Source organism: Diabrotica undecimpunctata, chromosome 9 (genome assembly GCF_040954645.1).
Source record: "Diabrotica undecimpunctata isolate CICGRU chromosome 9, icDiaUnde3, whole genome shotgun sequence".
NCBI lineage: Eukaryota > Metazoa > Arthropoda > Insecta > Coleoptera > Chrysomelidae > Diabrotica > Diabrotica undecimpunctata.
In genome coordinates, this window is record NC_092811.1 from 11,954,155 (window position 1) to 11,979,298 (window position 25,144).

The 25,144-nt window shown below is 34.5% G+C and overlaps 1 protein-coding gene across 2 annotated transcripts in view; it reads left to right on the forward strand.

The window, feature by feature from the left end:
* The window catches only part of LOC140449536 (CD63 antigen-like), a 130,318-nt gene extending 108,859 nt beyond the window's left edge, over positions 1–21,459 (forward strand). Inside the window, exons 4-5 of one of the 2 annotated variants that reach the window (XM_072542739.1) lie at positions 19,754–19,984; positions 21,190–21,459. In XM_072542739.1, the coding sequence (XP_072398840.1) occupies positions 19,754–19,984; positions 21,190–21,264 (306 nt within the window). In that variant the 3' untranslated portion in view covers positions 21,265–21,459. Of the gene's footprint in view, positions 1–2,229; positions 2,431–11,688; positions 12,729–19,753; positions 19,985–21,189 lie in introns of those variants that run through there. The other variant, XM_072542740.1, reaches the window with a different exon arrangement.
* The last annotated feature ends 3,685 nt before the right edge of the window (positions 21,460–25,144 follow it).

The following is a 25,144-nucleotide window of genomic DNA, read 5'->3' on the forward strand; positions in this document are numbered from 1 at the left end:
CATAGAGACTGGATGACTGAAGAAATACTACTATTAATGAACGAAAGAAAATCATTCAAAACAAAAAATCCAATTAAATGTAATGAAACTGATCGATTAATTAAAAAGATAATAAAAGAAGCTAAGGAGAGAATGTTACATGAGCAGTGCCAAGAACTAGAAGAACTTGAGAAAAAATATGACTTTTTTTACATGCATAAAAGAATTAAAGAATTAATAGGAATGAGAAAAACACGTCAAACTAGGCAACTAAGAGATGAAAGTGGTGCACTTATAACAGATATAAACCAAAAAATGCAGAGATGGGCACAATTTATAGCACAACTTTTTGAAGACAACGAGAGAGCAGAAGCACCAAAAGAATTTAAGGATGATACTGGGCCTGACATTATACGAGAAGAAATTGAATGTGCAATGGAACAAGCTAAAGATGGTAAATCTCCCGGGCCTGATGAAGTTCCTATCAAATTACTCAAAATTGTGAATACTGAATCTATTGATCTTCTTTTGGATCTATTCAATACCATATATAGAACAGGTATAATACCTAAAGAATGGCTCCAATCAACATTCATACTGCTACCCTAAAAAGCCAATGCAAAGGAGTGCAATGAACATCGCACCATAGCCTTAATGAGTCATGTCTTGAAAGTGTTTTTAAAAGTAATTCATAATAGAATACATAAGAAATTAGATGAAGGCATAAGTAATACACAAATGGGATTTAGGAAAGGACTGGGAACACGAGATGCACTGTTTGCAGTAAGTGTTCTTTCGCAGAGATGCTTAGATATAAATCAGGAAGTATATGCCTGTTTCATTGATTTTGAGAAGGTATTTGACAGAGTGCCGCATAATCGGCTTAAAGAAATTTTATTAAATAAAAACATAGTCAGTATAGACATTAGAATCATATGTAGCCTCTATTGGAACCAAACAGAAAAAGTTAAAGTTGAAAATGAACTGACCGAGGATATCCAGATTCGCCGTGGGGTCCGCCAAGGGTGTATTTTATCACCCTTGTTATTCAATTTATAGAATGAAGCCATCTCAGAATTAGCGCTTGCCGATGTCAGTGAGGGCCTTATAATAAATGGTGAGCCACTTAATAATATAAGATATGCTGACGACGCCGTCCTTCTGTCAGGAACACTAGAAGAACTGCAACACCTTGCTGAACAACTAAATATATATTGCAACGATTATGGACTAAAAATAAATTTGAAGAAAACCAAGTTCATGGTATTTACAAAAGCAGAAAACATCAAAGTTAAGCTAGGACTAGATAATACAGAAATTGAACAAATATCTTCGTACAAATACCTTGGAGCATGGATCACAGAAGATACTGATCAGACAAAAGAAATAAGATGCCGCATTCAAATTGCACGGTCAGCTTTTAATAGAATGTGAAAACTTTTTTGTAATCTCGATATCAATATATCGCTCCCAATAAGAATGCTTCGATTTTATAGTTTCCCTACCCTTTTGTATGGGGTTGAAGCTTGGACACTTAAAAAATCCAACATTAAAAACCTAGAAGCATTCGAAATGTGGTGTTACCGACGTATTTTGAAAATATCATGGAAGGATCGCAAAACAAACGAACAAGTTCTCGAACAACTAGGAAAACAATGCGAAGTTTTAAATTCCATAAAAATCAGGAAATTGGAATACTTGGGGCACATTATGAGAGGTGAAAAATACGAACTACTAAGGAATATAATGCAGGGTAAAATCAAAGGCAGAAGAAACGTAGGAAGACGTAAAATCTCGATGTTACGCAATCTCCGTGAATGGTTTGGATGCAGTTCAATTGAACTATTCAGGCGCGTAACCAACAAAATTATAATTGCCAGAATGATTTCCAATCTCCGATAGGAGCGGAACATCAAGAAGAAGAAGGTTTTCATTAAATCTTTGTTTTAATCCTGGAACTATTTCATTTTCGATTCGTGCATTAAAGTCACCGATAAGAATTAAGGGTTCTTCATGAGGTACTTCATCCAGGATGGTTTGCAACTGTTCGTAGAATGCCTCTCGTTCCTCCTTAGGTTTGCAATCCTCGGGCTATAGATAGATATTACATTTAATTTTTGCTAGTCCATTGTGATGTTCATATGTATTATTCTTTCGAAGAGTGTCTTCTAACAAACTTATATGTATTTCTTCCGATGAACTAACATTAAATAATTGGTGACTCCCTACCAAACTATTTAAATTTTGTAGTTAAAATGTTGTGGTGTTCGTGGACCTGAAGACTATGGTGACAGGAAAATCCCTCTCAGTTGTTGCCGCAACATAAACGTTCAGTGCCCAAGTACAAACAATGATGTTAACCCCGAGGGATGTGTAGCAAAATTGCAAATCGAATTGGAAAAGAGTTCGAAGATTATTGGTGGAGTAGCTATTGGTATCGCCGTTGTAGAGGTAAGTAACTTTTTTATTGTATGATAACTTGTAGGTACTAAGTTTTCAGAAATTCTGCTGATGTTAAGTGCTAATAAATCAGAGGATAAGTTTAGCAGATGAACAACATGGTTTTCGTAGTGGAAGATCGTGTATAGATGCAATATTCGTTATAAAGCAAATTACTGAGAAATCAATAGAGTATAATAGATCAGCATTTCTGTGTCTGATTGACCTAAAGAAAGCGTTTGACAGAGTAAGACTCAAAGATGTAATTCATCTTCTGTATAATAGATAAATTTCCCTAAATATTATAAAAACTATCGAAAACATCTACCAAAACAACAAAATGGAAGTCAGAATAGATGGACAACTTACAGAATCTACAGAAATAGGTATAGACTGGAAGGATGCATTAATAATACTACATGGCGAAACAGACACATTAACACTGAGATGAAGTCAAGAATTAATAAAGCCAGTGTAAGACCAATAATAACATATGCCTCAGAAACAAGACCTGACACAGCCACAACGCAAAGGTTACTGGAAACGGCAGAGATGAGAGTACTGAGAAGAATTACAAGAAATATGCTGAGAGATCTAAAGAGAAGGTAAGACATTAGAAGAAAATGTAACATACAGTGTATAAATGAATGGACACAAAATAGAAAAAAAGAATGAAATAACCACATGGGCAGAATGGAGGAGAACCGCGTCGTCAAAATAGCAAGAGATAAATCACCAATCGGTAGAAGAAGTATCGGACGGCCAAGATGGAGTGAAAACCTTCCATAGAGCTATTAGTCCGCCAATGAGAGTCTCTTTATAAGCAGAATTGCTTATAAAGAGGAAGAAGAAGAAAAAAAGTACGGCGAGCTTGCGGACTTTTTAAAGCATGTTGATCAGTTACGTACTTACTTTGTAATTTGACTAAAATGTCGACGAGAGGTGTTCACAGACCCTTTACCGACCTTAAACAAATTGAAGACAAATCGAATAATGTAATTTTTGCAAACATTGAAAACCATGGAGGGAGAAGTCGTATACAGCTAAAAGATGCCACCAAATATTCCATTCGAAGGCAATTTGTAAACAAATTCCAATCTTAAACAAAGTTGTTGCCGAAGTAAATTCCGATGATTCTATACCCAAAATGTCACAGCGATTATAAACATTAAGGCAAATATTTAATAAATTACAGACTGAATATTCAATTAGGCGTTTACAGAAAGAATATTTGATTAGATATACAAAGACAACCCGTTCGTTATTACCATGACTTTTTAACTATATATGAATTATTAAAATAAAGATGATATACTATCTGCAATATCAACCGGGCATAATGTCTTCGTTATGTCCTATTCACATTCACATTTCTGAGAACTTTGTACCAGTAATTTTGAAGCTATATTATAAAAGAAAACTTATCACTAGTGAGACTTTCTTAAAGAAATATTACTGCCCAGTAAAATATATAATCTAATGTAATTTAACTCTACATACATTCAGAAGTTTTTGCATCACGCAGTTTCTTGCATAAAAGGTCTGTTTATTAAATTAGATATCAAATGTTTATTAAATTTGATCTTTTTATTATAAATCCAATTTTGATCATTTTTTGGACAAGTAGAAGGAAAACCATCCCAGATTAATTCACATAATTCTAGGTTCTTATTGGTCATAGAAAGTTCTTTTTTTTTAGATTCTGTTTTTTCACCATCTTTTCAGTGAGCGTACTTCAAAGCGAGTGACAAAAAGTATCAATATAAATGTTTATAGACTAAAAAGTCAGGCTTTTTTAGAACGAGTTATTTAATAAGAATTTTGATAAAATGTTAATTTTTTTTTAATATATCTTAAAATTGAAGCCTCAAAGAATACCTCTATAATCACCATTTGAGGAAGTGACTCTGGATAAACAAATTCAATAACTTACAAACTTACAATAACTCATTCATTGCCATAATTTCTTCTTCTTCTTCTTCTACTTCTTGGAGATCTTTCGATCTGTTTAATTCTGAAGCTGCCTCTGGTTAATTTCCTGGTAGGTAGATTGCTAACTATCCCTCCATCTTTTAGGTGGTCTTCCGGGATCCGAACCATAATTTCAAGTAGTTATATTACATGTCATTATGCAAAAAACAAAGTTATTAACATTTATAAATTACTGCAAAAATAATGGTTTTTTGCAATTATCTTGGTTACATGTCTCGGTTCTCGATTCATTTTTTTGCTAAAATGTGTAAGAAATATTTTCTTCTTCTTCTTCTTCCTCTTTATACGCAATTCTGCTTGTTCATTGGCGGATTAATACCTCTATTGAAGGTTGGCACTCCATCTTTTGCGCGGTGGTCCGATACTTCTTCTGCCGATTGGTGACTTATCTCTTGCTATTTTGACGACACGGGTCACCTCCATTATGCTTATGTGGTTATTCCATTCCTTTTTCTTTTTTTGTGTCCATTCATTTATACACTGTACGTTACATTTTCTTCTAATGTCTTCACTTCTCTTTCGATCTCTCAGCGTATTTCCTGTAATTCTTCTCAGCACTCTCATCTTTGCCGTTTCCCGTAGCCTTTGCGTTGTGGCTGTGTCGGGTCTTGTCTCTGAGGCATGTTATTATTGGTCCAACACTGGCTTTTCTAAATTCTTGACTTCATCTCAGTGTTAATGTGTCTGTTTCGCAATATAGTGTTATTAAGGCATCCTGCGAGTCTATTTGCTTTTTGTACTAGATCTCTCACTTCTTTGACCAGGTCTCCTTAGCTAGACAGTGCAATTCCCAGATATTTTATTTCTATTAATTGTTCAATACTGATACCATCAATTTCTATTTTACATCTGGTTGGTATATATATATTCAGGGATTCTACAGTATTCACTGCCTTCCCTCGCTCAACCGTTTCCATCTCTCTGTTGTCCCATTCTCCATCGTTTAGGCCTCGCTTACTCATGGCGTCGTCTACTTCGTTCCTCCAGGATTTTCGGGGTCGTCCTCTTTTCCTCCTTCTTATGGGGCTCCATTCGGTTATTCTCTTTATCCATCTGCTGTCGCTAGTTCTTCTTACATGTCCATACCACTTTAGTCTTTTTTGTTCTATATATGTTAGTATGTCTGTTTCTATTGATGTTCTTTGCTTTATTTCGTCATTACTTCTATCCATTCTTGTTACTCTGCAGCATCTTCGCAGGCACTCCATCTCTGTTGCTACTATCTTACTGCTATTTTTCTTGTTTATAATCCAATTTTCAGCCCCATATGTCATAATACTTCGCACTAATGTTTTATAAATCTGTGTTTTTGTCTTCATATTTATCTGTCTATCCCACCATACTGAGTTAGGTTGTCGGATTGCTGTTCTTGTTTGTCCTAATCTTTGTGTAATTTCTTCCTCTGTTGTTGCCTTCTATAACTTCTATGTTTGGTTTATTCCCTCGTCATTGTTTTTTTTATTCATTTGAGATTTCCATTTGCTTTAAACGGGAGCATAGGGAGGCGGAGAGTGGTACGGATGTACATTAAATGAACTTTTCAGAGCAACCGTCTGAAAAGTCCGAATAGCTATGATGACTGCCGACCTCCGCCGCGGAGATGGCACTTGAAGAAGAAGATTTGCTTTAATGTTTTGAATTATTGAACATTATCACGACAAGCTTGGATTTTGCATTTTACTTAAATCGCCATCGATAAAAACTCTTTTAACTACATGTTTCTTCGTGTAGAGGTCGCTACAAGTGTACACTGGTATATTGTGTTATAATAACTAACAGGTCGACGATTCGTTTCTTTTCAGTTTGAATTTCAGGTCCTCCTTCTCATTCCTTGAGCCCTAGTCAGGGAGTGGTGACACTCTAAATATTGTTAAGATTCGCTGCAATCGTGTACCAGATGGACGGCTTCATGTAGTGATTTTCCCATCAGAGACTTCATTTGGTCTGTCCATTTTGTTGGAAGTCTTTCTCTCGGCCTTCGGTTTGTACTTTTCCTTCTACTGCCATTATTTCCCTAGTTCTTTTGGAAATGTGGACGAAGTAATTTAGGTGTGCTTTGTGTTTTGTAGCGAGTATTTTGTATGAAGCTCTTCCAAATTGACAGGTTTGTTCTGTGTTCTGTCCAGAAGGCGCGTAGATTTCTTCTATAGATCTACAGTCTTACTTCGATCTGAAGTCTGAATTCTTTGCTTATCTGGGTTAGCTGTTCGGTGATGGTAGTCATTTCGACTTCATTCGCTGCTAGTATAAGTGTGTTATATACGTATCGCAGGTTACTGATTTTTCTGATTCCTATAGTGATTGGAATATGAATATACCAGGAACCAGATATCGTATCACAACATATTCAGTTCAGATAGGACGTCTGAGATGGATAGGGCATGTAATGCGGGTGGAACAAAATTACCCAGCTAGTAAAATGCTCCTTGATAGACCCATTGTTCAGAAAAGAAGAGGAAGACCCAGAACAAGTTTCCTTGATAACATCGATGAAGACATGAGAAATATGAGAATACGTGCTTGGCGGAAGAAGGCGATGGATATGGACGACTGGAAAGAAATTCTTGAGGAGGCTAGCACCCATTCAGGGTTGCAAAGCCAGAATGATGATGATACGAATCAGTGCAGCGTTGGTACGTTGTCTCCCCTCGCTTTTTCTATTATCAGTCTGGTGTTCGATATCTTCTCATGTGTTCTTTTTCTTGATACGAATCCGCATTGTTTGTAATCCATGTCTGGAATTAGAAAGTTCTTTAGCCGTTGAAAGGCATTAGTTCTGTAATTGCTGCATACGGTTACTGATCCTTTTTTATTGATAGGAATAAAAGGTGATTCACATCACTCATTGTTTTTAGAGTCTGCGCTGGTATGCCATGTATGCCTGGGTTTTTTTGTTGCTTAGTTTGTTGAAAGCCTTCTCTACTTCTGCTCGTAAGATGATCGGTTCTGTCTCTTTGATTGTATGTTTCTTGTGTTCTGGGACTGAAGTGGGGAGTGGGGATCTTCTAGGGGACATATTTTGAAGTGTCTTCATAATTCTGGGCAATAATTTTTCCAGGATTCTGCAACACTTTCTATGTCGATTTTTTATTCCTCCAACTTTCGAATCATAACTTTTCTAAATAGTTCAAGTTCCATGTCGATTTGCATGTTTCTCCAGTTCTTGACACACGTTATTTATATTGTTGTTTCTGTAATGTACATACACTTTAACGTCCTACTTAGCTCCACTATTTCTAGAGTGTTGGTTCCTGGTTTTGTGGTATTTTGTACTGTAAAGTCCTCTTTCTTCCACTAATTATAAGGTTTCCCCTAGCATCCAAGGTTTCTCCTAACATCCAATGTTTGTTCTTTTGGATTTTACGCGGTGTGCACTCGTTTTCCTTAATTATCCATTATTTGCTCTATTATTTACCCTTAGCTGTTTTATATGATGTATTTTTCTAGTTGTGTGTAGTTTGAGCATACAGTTCATTTTTAGCTGCTTAAGATCTGGTCCACAATGTTCTTCTAACATTGCTTTTACGTTTATTACTAGGTTTTCCATCTCTTTCGCACGAGTATGTAGTCGATTTGATTTTTGTGTTCGTGTTTATAAAGTATTTGTTATAACTAGATTGTTTTCAATGACAAACTGTAAAAGAATTTTTCCTCTGTTGTTTCTAATGCCAAATGACCCGACAATATCTCTCAAACGTGGTTTATTTTCAGTTTTTCCCACCTCGGCATTAAAGTTTCCAATAATATATACTGGCTTCTTTTGTGAGATTCTCTTCAGGGTGTTTTTTACCTTGTTGTAAATGTCAATGTCTTCATCTGGGGCATCTGTTGTGGGCATATATACCAGAATGACATGGACAATTTCTGGTTTGGCTTCTAATGTTAATCTTATGAGTCTATTGTTTATTGTTGCATACAAATTATTCCATTTGTTAGAATTTTCTTCTTTTACTGCTAAAATCTACTACAAAAACAGCTCAAAAACGTTTCTTTCTTGTTTAAAATTTTTAGCGGTAATTGCGTTTTAGGCATATAACTGTAAGTTACTTATCCTCCTCCTCTATCTTTTCTCCTTCGGAAGGATGTAGTGGCGTCATGTAATTTGTTTGACTATTTCTGTCCAATTATCTCTCTCCTCTGCGTTTTGTTTTGCTTCTGAGAATGAGTAACCAGTCATCTATTTTATTTGGTTCGACCATCATACTGGAGATCTTCCTCTGGATCTTTTACCGGCTACGTTACCTTCAACCATTATTCGCTCAATGCCTTCTTTTCTTCTAGTTATATGTCCAAAATATCTGATGGGTGGTCCATGATATGCGCAACATTCTACGGTAGACCCGCTTTGAATTGGCTTTTTTTATTGTCCAAGTTTCTGAAGCATAGGTGACGATAGGAAATATCAATCCTCGAACGAGGCGTAATTTTATCTTTTTTGTGATGTCAGTGTTCTTCCAAATTTTTGTTAGTTTGGCTGTTGCCGATCTGGCCATTGTGATGCGTCGACGGATCTTGTCTTCGCATCCTCCACTGTTAATAATAATGGAGCCTAAGTAATTAAATTGCCTGACCACTTCGTAACCTGCCATGTTTCTTATCTCTGCTTGGTTGTTTGTTTGTATTGTTGCTCCACCTCCCCATTCCTCAAAAACTTGGCGCATAATATGTTCACTATATATATTAAATAGAATAGGAGATATTATGCATCCTTGTCGAACTCCGGATTTTAATCTGAAGTTTTTCGAAACCACATTATTAACTCTTGCATTAGCAGTATTATTTATATATAGTTTTTGTAATAAATAGACTAGATGTTCTGGCGTACCCATTTCTCTAAGTATATGCCACATTTTATCCCATTTTACGATATCGAAGGCCTTGGAATAGTCAACAAAGCAAAGCATAAACATGTTTCTATGTTAAACTCTTGAGATTTTTCGATAATTTGACGAATATTAAGAATATGTTCTCTTGTTCCTCTACCTGGGACGAATCCGCATTGTTCTTGGGAAATTTGTGGTAAGAGAATTATTTTAGTCTTTCATTGATGATGGTTAGAAGTAATTTACTCGCGTGTGATATCAATGCTGTACAGTAATTACTGCAATCTGCTGGTGAAACTTTTTTATATGTGGGAATAAACGTGAGTTTACGCCAGTCATTTGGCCACTTTCCGGTATTCCAGATCTTATTGCAAATTCTAAGCATTACTTCCATCCCTAATTCTCCTATTTCTTTAGCTGTTATTCCTTCTTCTCCTTTTGCTTTTCTGAATTTTAGCTTTTTAACTTTTTCTTTAATAATAATATTAATATTTATTTAATAAAACTAAAAAATCAATAAGCAAGTTAGTTCTATATACAAAATATTACAAAAAACTTATCTAAGGTTACATTCAACAATATTCCTTAGGCTCTAATACATTATAGTACTACTAGCCGCACTTTGCTCTGCGTTTTCACTTTCACTCACTTATAGCACTAACTTAAACGGCTTCGTTCTCTTAAGTCTTCTTATCTGGTTGGCGTTGACTAGGAGTTTGATGGCCTCGACATTCACGTGGTTGGAGAGCCTTTGTTCATGTCTTTTGGCAAACTTACTTATTGTCTGGATAACCGTATCACAGTTTCTGAAGTACCATGGAGCGTTAACGATGTTCCTTAATAATTTATTCTGATATCGCTGTATAATTTGGATGTTACTTTCTTTTGTACAGCCCCATAGCTGTATCCCATATCTTCATATCGGTTTAAGGACTTGCTTATACAATAACAATTTGTTATAAGTAGACAGAGTAGATTTTTTCCCCATCAACCAGTACATCTTTCTGAACTTAATTTCTAATTCCTCCTTTTTTTTCTTAACATGTGCTTTCCAACGTAGCTTGGAATCTAATGTCATACCCAAATATTTTGCCGTATTTGCATAAGGTAGTATGTAGTTCTGTAGCATGGTTGCTGCATCCTCGTGGTTTTGTCCGACTGCTTGCTTTTTAACTGCCGCCTCAATTTCTAATTTCATTATTTGAGGTTCTTTTTCATAACTTCTTTTCTCTGTATTATTGTCTGGGTCATTGTTCTTATTCCATCTTCTATCGAAGGTTGGAAAGCATGCGGACTCTGTTGACTGCCGTTCTAAAAAGTTCTGCATTACTGCATTCAAACCAATTCCCTTAAGTTTTTAAGCCAGGATATTCTTCGTCTTCCCACATTTCGCTTTCCTCGGATTTTACCTTGCGTAATAAGTTGTAATAATGCGTATTTTTGCCCTCTCATCGCATGTCCTAAGTACTCAAGTCATTGTTGGAGAATAGTATTTCGCAATATTGTTTCCACACCTCCGCGATACCGTCTGGGTTTGTTATGGTATTTCCACTATCATCTTTGATGATCTGTGTCTGCGGTTTGAATTCCTCTAGATATTTCACATGCTTTTAACATAATTATTTTTTTCCCTTCTGCACAAGTGTTTTATAGTTGTATTTATGGTGCATATCTCTATTTCTTTTTGTTTTGAATTTGATGTGCCATTTCTAAGTTTTTGTCTTTCTTCTACAAGACTGAGAGTCTCTTCAGTCATCCAATGTTTTTCCTAGCTGTTTTGTCTTTGGGATTAGTATTGTTGATGGCTTCAGTGATCCATTTCTTTGTGTATTCCCACGTTTTGTCAGGATCTCCGCTAGCCGGATTGCAGAGCACAGAATTTTCTTGCTTAATCGTCATTTCATACCGCTCTCTGGGAAGATAATCAGGTGGTTTCCCGTTGCCTGTCTGGTCGCAGTCTCACAGCCGGTTGAACTAAGATGTAGTTGTCGCCTGTGAGTAATTTACACTAGACATGTATGGATTATACAGCCCCAGTGCAATAATGACATAGCTGCTGCCCTATGTCATGCCCTCAGTTGATCCGCGGGTACTTATTTGGTTGGACCTTATTCGCACCTGTCCTGCATATCTACAGGAACGTTCCATATCAGCCATTGGGACGCGCCGTGTCGGGGTTGAGGACTTCCCCCACCCAGCCCGTCGTCCGTGAAGTACTGAAAAGCCGCTACTCAGTTCAGAGCTATTCCCCCAGCAAACTAAAACCAGCACAACCAGTTACTTATAACAAGATGCAAAACTTTTGAATGTATATTTTGATAATAACAAGTGGTACTACAGAATTGATCTAGTGTGATTTTTTTATTAAAATAATAATGTAATAGTAGGTAGTAGAAAATAATACTATTTTTCTGTATTTAGTTAAACTTTTGTTAATTTTTATTTTGTTTTTTAGGTTGTCGGTGCTATATTCGCATTGTGTCTAGCCAGTTCGATCAGGAACAGTTACAGAAGACACATATACGCCTAATACGAAACAAAAAGTTTATTTATTTGTTATAGTTTTCTCTCACTTTAAAAATTTTACTGTTGATTTAAAATTTTTACTCTTTTTGTACCTTTAATAATAAGTTTATTATAAATGTTGCAAGTTTTCATAGACGGTATTTGATACAGAACAATGAATTGACGACAAAAACGACAAAAAGTGCTTTTATTTTTTTACGGGCTGTAAATATGTTGTTTTTGACAAATATCAGCTGTAAAGACTATTCTCAGGAACCGTGGGGGCACTAACAAACTTAAATAAACTACTGAATGTATATTTTACTTAGGTTAAGAAAAGACATTGTTAGCATATCTAGCTCGAATATTGTGCGTTAAAAAGAACAAATAAAAAAAAACATTTATGAATATTAAATATATTATGTGTTAAATACGATGGGTGATAAAAAAGTTCCAGGAATAAGGCTCAAAAAGTTTTTTTTCTTTGCAGAAAGTCTCTTAAGTTTATTGGTAACGAAAATAACATTTCAAGTGAGACACTTTCAATTTTGTTTCGACGTCACAACAGTCGCAGTTAAGCACAGCTTGGACTGAGTCACTAAACAATGCTACCAACTGCTGCGACGTTGCCGTGCATTTCAAAAAGTCCTGGAATTTTAACAAACCTTCTTTAGTACTAAAAATTGGCAAATATTTTCTAGTATTTAATTGGTTAATGGTCCAATTAATTAACACATTTGAAATCTTGTTTGCTTCTAAACCTTCTGTTGTTGATAACTTCAGAACACTGAAATGTTTTCCGAAGTTTCGACATCTCGAATACCTCATGACAATTTATTGTTAGTTAGTTTTTGTTTTTATTATAGAAATTGCTCCCAGGTTCCGAGCTATAAATAATAAAGTATAGTTTGTTAAATGTGAAATGTTTATCCGCATATTTTGTATATTTAACATTTGATAAATTGGATAAATAAAGTAAAGCTACCGATACTACTAATTTTTGAACTACTGCTTCCCCTTTACTTTAAAAATAGGTAAAAAGATCTTCAATGACTTTTATAACTAACTAAGATAAGCTATAAGTAAGTATTGGGGTAACGAGTACAGTGATTGGCCACTTAAGGAATTGCCAATTGAATTAAAATTGTAAATTGGTATCTTTTAAAGTGAAATAGGTATTTTGTAAGGGTTTTTTAATAGCAATGAAACATAAAATTTTATAATAACTCAGTTTATTTTAATCAGAAATAATAATATATATCAAAAATTAACACAAATTTGAAAACTTACAGAACTACACAGTTATTGGCCATACAAACATAGTTATTGGCATATAGAATTACAGTCATTGGTCATTCATAAAATTCTATATTTTCTTTTTTTTTGTTTGTGCAGGTAAGGCACACAAAACTATTTAAGTTTTCAATTCCTTGTTGTTTCTTTGCACAAGTACCAATATGGTAGCTTCTAACACAAAATAGACATTTTATTCCAACTTTTGATTTAGATATAGGAACAAGAATAACACAGTCATGTATACAAAAGGTTATTTACTGGTGGGTTAGTGTCGTCTAATTGTTTCGCCGTTATATCTGAGAGAATTTGTATCTTTTCATGTTCTGGATATCCCTAAGTTAAAAAAAAAACTTTCTTTTAGCCAACTCACCAGCACGTTCTTCTTTGCTGATTTTCAAATTTGCTTTGGGACGTTGTAACGATAAGATTACTTTATCGTTACTGAGAAATTTAAAATAACTTAATTCTGCCTGTAAGGTATGCAACCAACTATACATGTAATCGTATTATCAATTGGTCAAACCGCTTACCTGTCGCTTCCGCTTAGCTTGGAACTGACGGAAGCCAACAATTTTAAAAGTGTAAGAACTCACTTTATATCTAACCTTTGAACGGGGCAGAAGATTGATCCTTCAGCGACCAACGCCACGAGGTTTTCAAGTTATCAGAAAAAATTTTAAGTTATTCAGAGGTGAATTTAAGTTACAGAAGGCGTTTTTTTTAATATTAGAAGTTTTGGGAAAAGAAGATTTTGGTTTAATTGTTGAAATATTGTTGCGTTGGGTGAGTTTCATTTTAATTAAAGTAAATCATTATTTTTTTTAACCATTATTAGTTTCATATTAATATCATTTATTCAATAATTTTACCCTAATTATATCAGTCAAATCACGTTCAGAATTCTTTCTGTTAGAAATTCTCCTAAGTACACGTTCTCATCAATATCCAAGCAATTCGGTAATGTAAAGAGATCCTTCATTACTATTTGCCTATAATATATTCGTGATAAGTTAAATTTTAATTCTTCATTGAAATATTCATAGTAAAATCCCAACATTTTTTTTATAAATACATAGTTTTCGATTAATTTTCCAAGGTCACAAAAAGTGTACGAAACCTTCACTAATTATCATCATTCGGACTAGTTTTTCTTGTCCTAACCGCCTTTTTGTTTATCAACTCAGAATAAAGCTAATGAGAGCTTTCTTTGATTTTATTTTTAGTCGCTGGAGGAAAAAGGAATATAAAAGTCAATACAATAAAGATTATTTTGGATTTGGGGTAATGGATTTCAGTTTAGTTTAGTTGGAGTTTTTTTTGGGCTTTTCCCGGATATTGGAGTAGCTGTTCAGTTTGGTGCTAGAAAAGTGGGCTTACAGCTTTCACCCGGACGAGTCCCAGCGGCGTAAGGCGTCCGGAAGAAGAACCTTCTCGGTTTGAGAGTAGTCAGGTTCTTTTTTTTATTGTTTTCGTACTATTTTAAAAATAAGTTACTTAAATATTGTTTAAACTTTTAGTGAGTGAACGAACCAAAACTTAATAATAATTTTAGTCAATTTTCATAATTCATATTTGCGTATCATTATCTATACAACATTCAATTTTTTCTTAACATCATTTGCTTATTTTTTTGTCATTAAATATTTTAAATATATATATGTATTAGTAATAACAGGGTAGGGGTGGATTTTAATACACTTTTGTAAGGTCATTTGTGCACAAAGGTCCATTTTGTATTTTTACAGCCCTACTGGTAACGTCACTGATTCATCTTGGATCTGTTCCTTTCTGAACAGACCAATTTAAATATATCTACAGGTTATCTGATTGGAATCAACTTAGAAATTGTCAAACTGATACATTGTGTTAAATATAGGGAGGGGTTATAATTGTTTGAATATATAAATAGGTTGGTTGTCAGTAAATTTTGTTTTAATTAATGAATAAAACTTCATAATAAAAGTTCATACTTTTCTAGTACATTAGGGAATGTAAATATATTGTATAAAAAAAAGGGGTCAATAGGATTTTGTATGATAAGGGTATTTAAAATTAAATATGTATATATATAACTTTGTTGAGGGGATTTTCATGTAGGGTATTTAAGTTAAATTGTACATTACGGTTTACAGGTTTTCTATTTTATTATTATTAAATTGGGTTATAAGTAATAATCTGTTTTATTAAACCACCTTCTTTTTTTTAATAAGGTTATATCTAGTTACAGAAAACATAGTTAGCAGCAGCAATAAAGTCACTAGGTGAAGTGTTTGTTAGACTAAGAGTCCAGTAAACATCTTCCCTGGCGCCCAAATCATTCTTCTCTCCTATATTCCTGTTGTCAGTACTTACTCTTAGTTCGTTTTGGTTATTCTTATATTTTCTTAGTTAATATACATCTTTTCTATTCTTTACTGTTTTCTCAGGGCATGCAAATAGGCCTAACCCTACCTTGAGTATCAACTGGCCAGTCTCAAGCATACCCAGCTAGCCGAGATATAAAGTCATTGTATCTTCTGTGATATCTTTTATATTATGGTAGAATTAAACGGACATTTGTTCAACAAATTAAGTTGGCGATCTTCCTACAATTTAGAGCGTACTAAATCATGTAATTATTTCCAAATCGAAGAAGCACCCACTAACGTGGGAAATAAGAACACAAGAATTTTAAACAATAAGTAATTTAATTATTGAATGTTACTACAGCTAAGTTAATATCTAGCCAAAGTTTTAGCGCAGAGTTCTTTTATTGAAACCGCCGATCACTGTCCACCTTACACTAGTCCGCGATACACTACATGAGCACTGATACAGGTTAAAATGTTACTAATAATTATCACTTTAACTAAGGATGTTCTCTTCAACATTAATATCATTGATTAAGAATGAGCCTTTAGCTTTTAACTATAAGCTATGTGCACTTGATCGAATACTAAAACGATACTGAATACTTAAAATTCTGATTGCAATGCGTAACTATTGCCAAGGGGTTTGCGGGGGACAACTTCGAGATTCCTATATAGAGGTAAGTAAAAATCACCTTTTGATTTGATGCTTTCTAACATGGAAATTTTGGGAATTGGTCGGAGAAAGTTAATCTGTGAGTAAAAATATCTTTTGAATACATTATCGGCTTTCATCAGAATTTGCTGGAGAATTTACCTCGGTAGATTTTAAGAAGTATAAGTTAATTACTAACATTGGTTTGGCAACACTTGGTTACATTTCTTACACAAATTTATCCATATTATATGTAATATCACCGTTTTCTGGAAGTTGAACTCAAAAATCCCAAAGTAAATTTTCTTCTGTAATAACAGGAATATCTTGTACGTTGCATATGATTTCATTGTCACCTACAGGGTTATGTGTAATATCTGAAGATATATGGGTTTCTGTGATGATAGAGGTACCTATCTTGTGTATCATTTAAGATTAAACCTGTCTCTGTAGCCTGAATCGTGGTTAGATTTATGGTACTTTGAAATAAATTAAATATATTAAAGAGCAATTTTGAATCTTGATTTAATTTTTCGCAATTATCCAAACTTTGAAATTCTAATATTTTGTCTGTCTGTGTCTACAAAATATTGATTTTGTCATAGAAATAGTGTGGATTAATACCTTTATTCGGGTATGTGATCTTTCCTAAACATTTGGAATAGTCTATTGCTTCAGGATTCCATGAATACAATCCAGATGCTTTGAGGCCATTAATAATGGAATCTGATTTTAATTGACTAATGGCTGTGTTTAGTACCAATACAATTGGTAACTATTCAGTTCGGGTTTTCGCGTCTAAACTTTAATACTGCCCGGTTCCAATTTGCCTTTAATGGTTTAAATACAGCAGTATCTGCAGGTTGTACAATTCTGGTCGCATTGGGATATAATGCCACTAAAATAATTTGTAACTTCAAACATAATTCACTGGTGTGAATGGTTAAAGGTCGATTCAAACACATCAGTCACGTCTCGTCACAGTCCCGGCGCCGAACCGAACAATCCGTCATACAAAATATTCTTTATTAGAAATTTGCCGCCGGCATTCACATTCATCAGTTGACGAACAGTTTCCCAGCAATCAGGTTTCGACACGTCTATCGCCCGGCCGATTTTATAATCTCAGCGACGAATTTTTTGGTTTTGCCGGGAACATGACGGGCGGTGCAAGTGAACAAAATAAAATTATTGATAAACAATTAATAGAATGTGTGAGAAAATATAATGTTTTATATGATTTGTCGCATGCAAAATACGTGGACATTAATTTTAATAAAATAATATTTGGCAGGAAATAATAATAATAATATTTTTTGTTAATTCTTTATCCGAGAAACTTTCCATCTTTTCAACAGATTGGTCGCCGAAGACTGATGCATTTCGGGTGTGTGCGAATAGACGAACGAATAGTTCTGTGACCAGACGGGACCGGTTCGGCGCCGGGACTGTGACGGGACTGATGTGTTTGAATCAACCTTAAGTGAGTTTTATGTCCATCAACGAACAAAATGACTAGTAGTGTTTTTCGCAACTAGATACTTATATAAGACGTTTCCTATGTATTCATAGATGTTTTCATTCTTCATCCATCCCGTATCGCTACATACTATGCATCATTCTCGTGGAACGGATTGCTAGGAATTCGTTTATAAGGGTAAATAATCATTGATGCTGTTATTTCTCCAGATGCTGCTAAGGGAAACATAACCGTCAAATTAACTTTGGAGTAATGTTCCATTTGATATACATTTTTGCTTGCCATTACAGCCAACAGTCATTTATTTTTGGGACACAAGAGGAAGCCGGTTTTATCGCCATTTAAAACACGTGAAGGGTCTTGAAGAATATTAATGTAACCTTCACGATGCAACTATTTTTTTTTATATATATTTTTCAGACACAACTGAACTTACTGCCGCTACCGCTTCTAGAGTTCTCTCACTTAAATCTGGGTGTCGTTTTAAAGAGAATCTATACCAACCTCTTCCGGGTCAATTGGGATGTAAACGCGTAATTTCCAAGATAATATCAAAGAATATAGACCCATCTATGCAGTATATGCGTCTATATTCTTCGGAAATATCGAATGTTGTACTTCTCGTAGTTTGGATGTTGATTTATTCCACATTGATCTGACAAGTTTTTGATTATAATATATTATTGAGTTAACATTTATGTTCATAGTTGGTCTAATGTTGAGTTAATAAGTAGTGGACTTGGTTGGCTAGGATATAAGTTATTGAAGGCAGTTACAGAACTTAGGGAATCCGTAATAATGACAGGATTCTTGATACTATTTTCCACCATAAAATTTATTGCATTGAGGATAGCGGGTGGCTGTGTAAATGAATGTTAATTTGGAGATTTTAATTAATATTTTTGTTTTATTAAACATAAATGCTATAGTTTTAGAGGCATCAATATATAATATATAAGATTATGGTTACTGTATGTTTTGAGTTCTTGGAGGAAATATTGATATAATACTTTGGAATGGCTATCTGCCCATTTATATATGGAGAGTTTGGTATTGATAGTTGGGATGGAAACAGTAAAAGGAGGAACAGTGGTGACATTTAGTAAACAATAGGTATCTGGAAATTTGAATTCCAAGTTCTTCGAGTTATCTATTTACCCTTTCACAAATATTCCTAAAATAGTCTGAATTTGCATAGTAGTTAACAGGATTCATAGGATTTTGCCTGTGTTGATGCCGCATGTGTTAGTTAAAAGTTATTTTCTTCGGAATTCCAGGGGGACTTCTCCAGCTTCACAGTGTAATCTCTCAGTAGGGCTAGTATAAAAGGCGCCTAGTATGGTTCGCAGAGCACTATTTTATATTCAATCGAGTTGTTTTATCAAATATGGTTTTTCTGATAATACAAGCGTAATCGAGTTTGAACCTGATCAATGACTTGTACATAAGAGTTAGAGTTTTACTATCTGCTCCCCACATATTGTGTACAACAGTTTTTATATCATGAATGTGATGATTCCAGGATAATCTGTTGTCAAATGTCATACCTAAACATATAATTTTCTCAACATATTTTATTTCTTTATTAAATAGTTTTAATTCTGGAGTGATATAACTTCTTCATTTTTTTTAAATGACATAGCCTTTGATTTTGTTGCTGATAATTGAAGACCGGTAGAATTTGTCCATGATTCGAGATTCCATAGTACTTTCTGTAGATGGGCCTGGAGATGTTTATCATTTAACCACTTAACAAAAAATAATCATCAGTAAAGAGTCTAGCTTTACTGGTAAGTCACAAGTGGAGATAATATTATTTATTTATTGGAATAAGAAATAAATAAATAAAATCATTTAACGATTAAAAAAATTATCTTAAATATTGTAAAATAGATTTTAGTTCTAATCAGTCTGCATGCAGTCTCAACTCTCGGCAGATGGATTGTAAGTTTTAAATAGATATAGGTAAATATATATACTTATAGCTAATTAAGTTTTTTTAATTATGAAAAAAATTGTTCATCTTTTTGAACTATGGAATGTGTTACATTTAAAAATTACTTAAATTAAGTTATTATATTGTAGCAAAGCTCTGAAGATGGAATTTGTGAGCCTAAAACGCCTAGATAGGAATTTAATGCTTTATATACTTTTAAAGCACTAATTAATTTATGTAATTGTAGTTGCTCTGCAACAATGTTTACTGAATTTCTACCAAATAACTTAACTTTTCTAGTTTAAATGCTGTGGTGTGCGGGGAGCTGAAGACTACGGTGACATACCCGTTCCTAGAAGTTGTTGTAACGACATAAACTATCCGTGCCCCGTAACCAACTTGCAGATAGCTGAAAACACGTTCTTAATGAACAGCATTAACGATAGAGGATGCGTAGAAGCACTGAAAATACAGTGGGACATAATTGCGAGAATTTTCGGAGGAGTAGCTGTTGGTGTCGCCATTGTAGAGGTAAGTGACGTATATTTTTTTCCTGTAACAAATTTTCTTTCTTTTTTGTATGGACCACATTACGGAAATATTCACCTTGGTAGCTATCGGCTGAAACAGAATAAAACAGTAAAAACTGTGAATTTTTGGTTTCACTATACTTGTTTTGACTGTAGACTTAGCCGGATCTTTGAATGGAAGAAGAACTGCTTCTAAGCGAACATATTGATAAATTACCGACACTGCTTCACTTCCACTCCCATAAACAGGCAGATTATATAGTAAGGAAACTTTATAGGTTTTTCAACAATAAAATCACAAAAAAACTTTATCTTTCACTTCCATCTCTGGTGGGCAAACGAAGATTGAAATATCTACTTGTCTTTCGATGGGTCAAATTGGACAAATCCTAGTACCTATCGAAAATTGCCAGACACCCGACCTGTTCAAGATCTCTTAACCTTGAATCTCGAGACGATTCTCACTTCGGTCTTGAGTGAGACTCCATAACAGGCAATTTGGTATGAAGAAAATAAATATTTATACATTTATTCTATTTCACGAGACACTAAAATGTTTTTCTTTGAAGATTAGTTCGAATATATAAGTGGAAGTCGCCGAATTAAAACCTTATACAGAAAAGGATTTGAAATAGGTGGAATAAAATCTTATACCGTACGGACCAAAACAATTCTACAAAGTTTCTCCCTTCTTTTGCTTCTCTATGCATAATGCTGCCTTAATTGTAAAGTTCTCTGATGTATGCCATTAGTCAGCATCTTTTGTTAAAATGTTTATATTTATAAATGAGTTTGTTTTCTACCTTTATAACTTTTTCAATCTTGCTCTTCATATAAGTTGTTATCCATCTATTTGGTAAATCGTGTTGAGTTATTTCTTTTTATACGTCGTACATTATTATTTATGTAGTTTCTTGTATCTTTGTATTTTCGGTAGATGTTAATTGTTTTATTGATCCAGTCGTGTAGACATACTTTATTTTCTTTATGCTATATCTCTAATTTTAGTGTTAAAACATGCCTTTCATATTTTTGTTAATTTTCCTGACTCCCATACTTTCTTTTGCAGCTTATATTATGTTATATTCTATCTTTGTCCACATATTGTTTATATAATTCCAAACAACTGCCTATAAACAACTAAAACAATGCATATTGAAAAAAGTAACAATGATTTTTTTGTGATTAATTTTTTTTTGTTTGTAGATTGTTGGTGTCATCTCCGCCTTGTGTCTAGCACGTTCCGCAAAGAACGGTTACAGAAGACACATGTACGCCTAATGCGATACACAATATTCATTTATGTATTTATGTTATAGTTTTCTCTCACTTCACAAATTGTAAGTTGATTTAAAAATTTTACTTTTTTTGTACTATAGTAATAAGTTTATTGTAAATCTTGCAAGTTTTCATTGATGGAATGTGTACTTAACGTTTGATAAATTAGATAAATAAAGAAAAGTTACTGATTGCTAATTTGTTCACTACCTACTGCTTTTTGCCTTTCCCTTTTATTTTGATATTAAATGAAATGGTTGACAAAGCTTTTTTATAATTTGGAAGAGATTTCAAAGTTTAAAAACTCAGTGTATGGGTAAGTTTGTGTAGAATTCTATGAATTTATTGGATCAGCTTCAAGGTTTTTTCTGGATACCATCAAGTTGATGCTTACGTCTGAGAATTAGTGCGCGTATAGAAGTATAACTTCAACAAAAAATGTTTTGAGGAAATAAATTCCACAAAATTAAGCAGTCAACAGTTAATCAGAAAAAGCCTTAGAAAATACTTAATTGTTGTTGGCGTTTTCATAGGATGGAATCAACATAAACTGTGGTTTTATTGTCTTACAAAACATGTAGACTTCTCTATGTAAAGAGGATTTAGCAAAGCAAATACATGATACTATAACAAACAAAGCAAACATTAGTATGTTCCAACAATTTATTCAGTTATGCTAGGTATTCATGTCATAAAACTTGCGTGTAAGTACAAAAGTTAAAAATCATAATTTCTGTTTTATATACAATAACTCTACATTTAATAAAATAAACAGCGTGATCAATACAAATATTTACATAGAAATATATTAAATTATAACAATTGAAACATATTTTTATATAAGGTTGAATGCTCGAATAAATGAACTTTGATAAAATAAAAGGCAGATATCGAGTACACTTTTCTTAATTTAATCTTGCACAAGTACTTTGACGCAATGCCCCTGAGGATGCTTTATATAGCGAAATTACTTGGGCAAGATTAAATTAAGAAAAGTATGCTCGATATCTGCCTTTTATTTTATCAAAGTTAAATATATTTTTTAAATATGTACTACCCAAAATTTTATGTCACTTCACCACTATTTGGAATAATTCTTCTTTTTTCAATGAAAGAAGTACGTAATAAAAAATTATTTAAGCTGTTGATACTGTGAGATAGGAACTTTTGTGTTGTAGGTTTCCAGCTATGAATCTGTCAAAATCTTTGTTTAAATCACGATTTAATCATGTTTAAAATTAGAAAAACAGAATGCCGGGAAGAGTAAAAGTAAAATTGAACCAGAAGTCAGTAAACTGGTTTCAAGTTGGTCGAAGAAGGTAGATCTATAATAGAAGCGGCTCGATCCACTGGTGTTCCATTTTAACTCTTTGAAAGACATGGCTTATCAAGCAAATTTTCTGGCAAATATATGTTATGGGTGTACCGTGTACTTCAGTTTAAGTTTGAAAAATAAGCTGTCAAATATAATATAAAACATAATTTTAACACTACTCAAGAAATATATTTAATGTACAGGAGACCGGAGTGCAAGATCCAGGAAAAATGGTGACTGAAAAAGGTCAGAAGCGTGTGGGATCAATTACTAGCGGCGAAAAGGGTTAAACCATTATTAGGAGTTGCGGCGGTTGGGCCTGGGAAAATTTTGCCGACCGTGGGAAAAAGCGGCATCCTTTGATGTTGTTGACCCACTGACATCACAAACCCCGCCCACAAAGATAGCGGCTGACAGCTGTCTACAGTCGTATGCACTGTGAATGCAACTGAGGTCTACACACCACTGATGCTCATGTATCCTCGTCAAGTCGTCAACGACATTCAATAGCTTTGAAGGTGATGGATCCCGTGGTGCTATCTATCGGTGGTCTAAAAATGGATGGATTAATGAAGATTTTTTCGTTGACTGGCCGAAAAATTTGACAGATTTCACAGAACCATCTAAAAATGACCTAATATTATTAATTTTAGACAACCATTCCAGTTACATTTCGTTTAAATGATACGAATTTTACAAAATGATCACATCGGATACTGGGAAGATGGGCTTTTACACCAAAAATTGTATGACATCATTCTGAGAGTATGGCAACAACAGAAAATGCCTAAAGAATGGAATAGAAGCGTTATAATTTCCATATATAAGAAAGGAAACAAAGAACAATTCCGAAACTAAAGAGGCATATCGCTTACTTATTAGCACATCATATAAAGTGTTATCAATTATCTTGCAAAATTGCGGCTTTCGTGCTTGAAGGTCAACTATAGATCAGATATTTACCATCCGACAAATATTAGAGAAAAACTGGAAATTCAACCGCAATGTACACCAAATTTTCATAGGTTTCCAGCAAGCATATGATTCCATAAAAAGAAGCAAATTGTGGATAGCAATGTTAGAAATGGGAATACCAAGAAAATTAGTTGAATTAACGCAAATGTGCGTGACAGACTCATATGCGCAAGTAAAGATAGGAAACAGAACATCGATGCTATTTGGTATAAATTCAGGACTTAGGCAGGGAGACCCCTTGTCACCGTTGCTGTTCAATTTTGCTTTAGAATATGTAATAAGTAAAATATCGTCTGAGCTGACAGTAGGATTTGCTGATCAAGGATCAAACTGGCCTTTGCTGATGATAGAGATGCAATAACGCATTCTACAAGAGACGTTACAGAGGTGTTTTCACAACTCGAGGAGGGAACAGGTAGTCTGGGTCTCCGAATAAATGAAGAAAAGACGAAATATATGGTAGGAATAAAAAATCCAAGACCAAGAGATAGGCAGAACATCAGTATTAATGATCACAACTTCGAAGTAGTAAAGGATCTTAAATACCTGGGGGCGATAATCACAGCGGACAACCACATAGAAAAGGAGGTCTCAGCAAGGATAGCTGCAAGAAATAGAGCATTATACTCCCTTTCAACATTATTAAGATCGAAGCTGCTAAAAAGAAAATCTAAATTAACACTGTACAAGTCGATTATTCGCTCAATTATTACATATGGCAGTGAAACATGGACTCTCTTCTTCTTCTTCAGTGCCTTATCCGGTCCGGATGTTGGCGATCATCAAGGCTATCATGGTTTTGTTGACTGCTCTGCGAAACAGCTCCGCTGAGGTCATCCCAAACCATTGTCGGAGATTTTTCAACCACGAGATACGACGGCGTCCCGGTCCTCTTCTGCCAAATACTTTACCCTGCATAACAAGTTGAAGAATTCGATATTTTTCTTCGTTCCGCATCACGTGGCCGAGGTACTCAAGCTTGCGTTGTTTAATTAAATTAAGCACTTCTTTTTCTTTTGTCATGCGCTGTAGGACCTCAACGTTGGTGACATTGGTCCACATAAGATATTTTTAGTATCCTTCTGTATATCCACATCTCGAAGGCTTCGATTCGTTTTTCAGTGGCTTGCGTCAGTGTCCAGGCTTCAACTCCATACAGTAACACTGGAAGAACGTAGCACCTCACTATTCGCATCTTGGTTCCCAAACTAAGATCACTGCAGCACAGCAAGGATCTCAACTTAATAAATGTAGACCGTGCCATTTCAATTCTGGATCTAATCTCTTGAGCGTAGTCCCATTGTACGTTGAGGGTAGTTCCGAGGTAAGTGAATCTGTCGACTCTCTGGATCTCTTCGCTACCCGCCATGGACTCTCAACCAGCGGGAAATCAATAAGCTTCTAGTATTTGAAAGAAAGGTTCTCAGAATAATATTTGACCCTCAAAGAGATGAATTCACAGGGGATTGAAGAAGACGCCGCAATGCTGAATTGGTGAGTCTGTATGGAACTGAAAACATAGTTAGACATATCAAGGCAAACCGAATAAGATGGGCAGGTCACGTGGTACGATCAGAGGATGGCAGAGTGTTA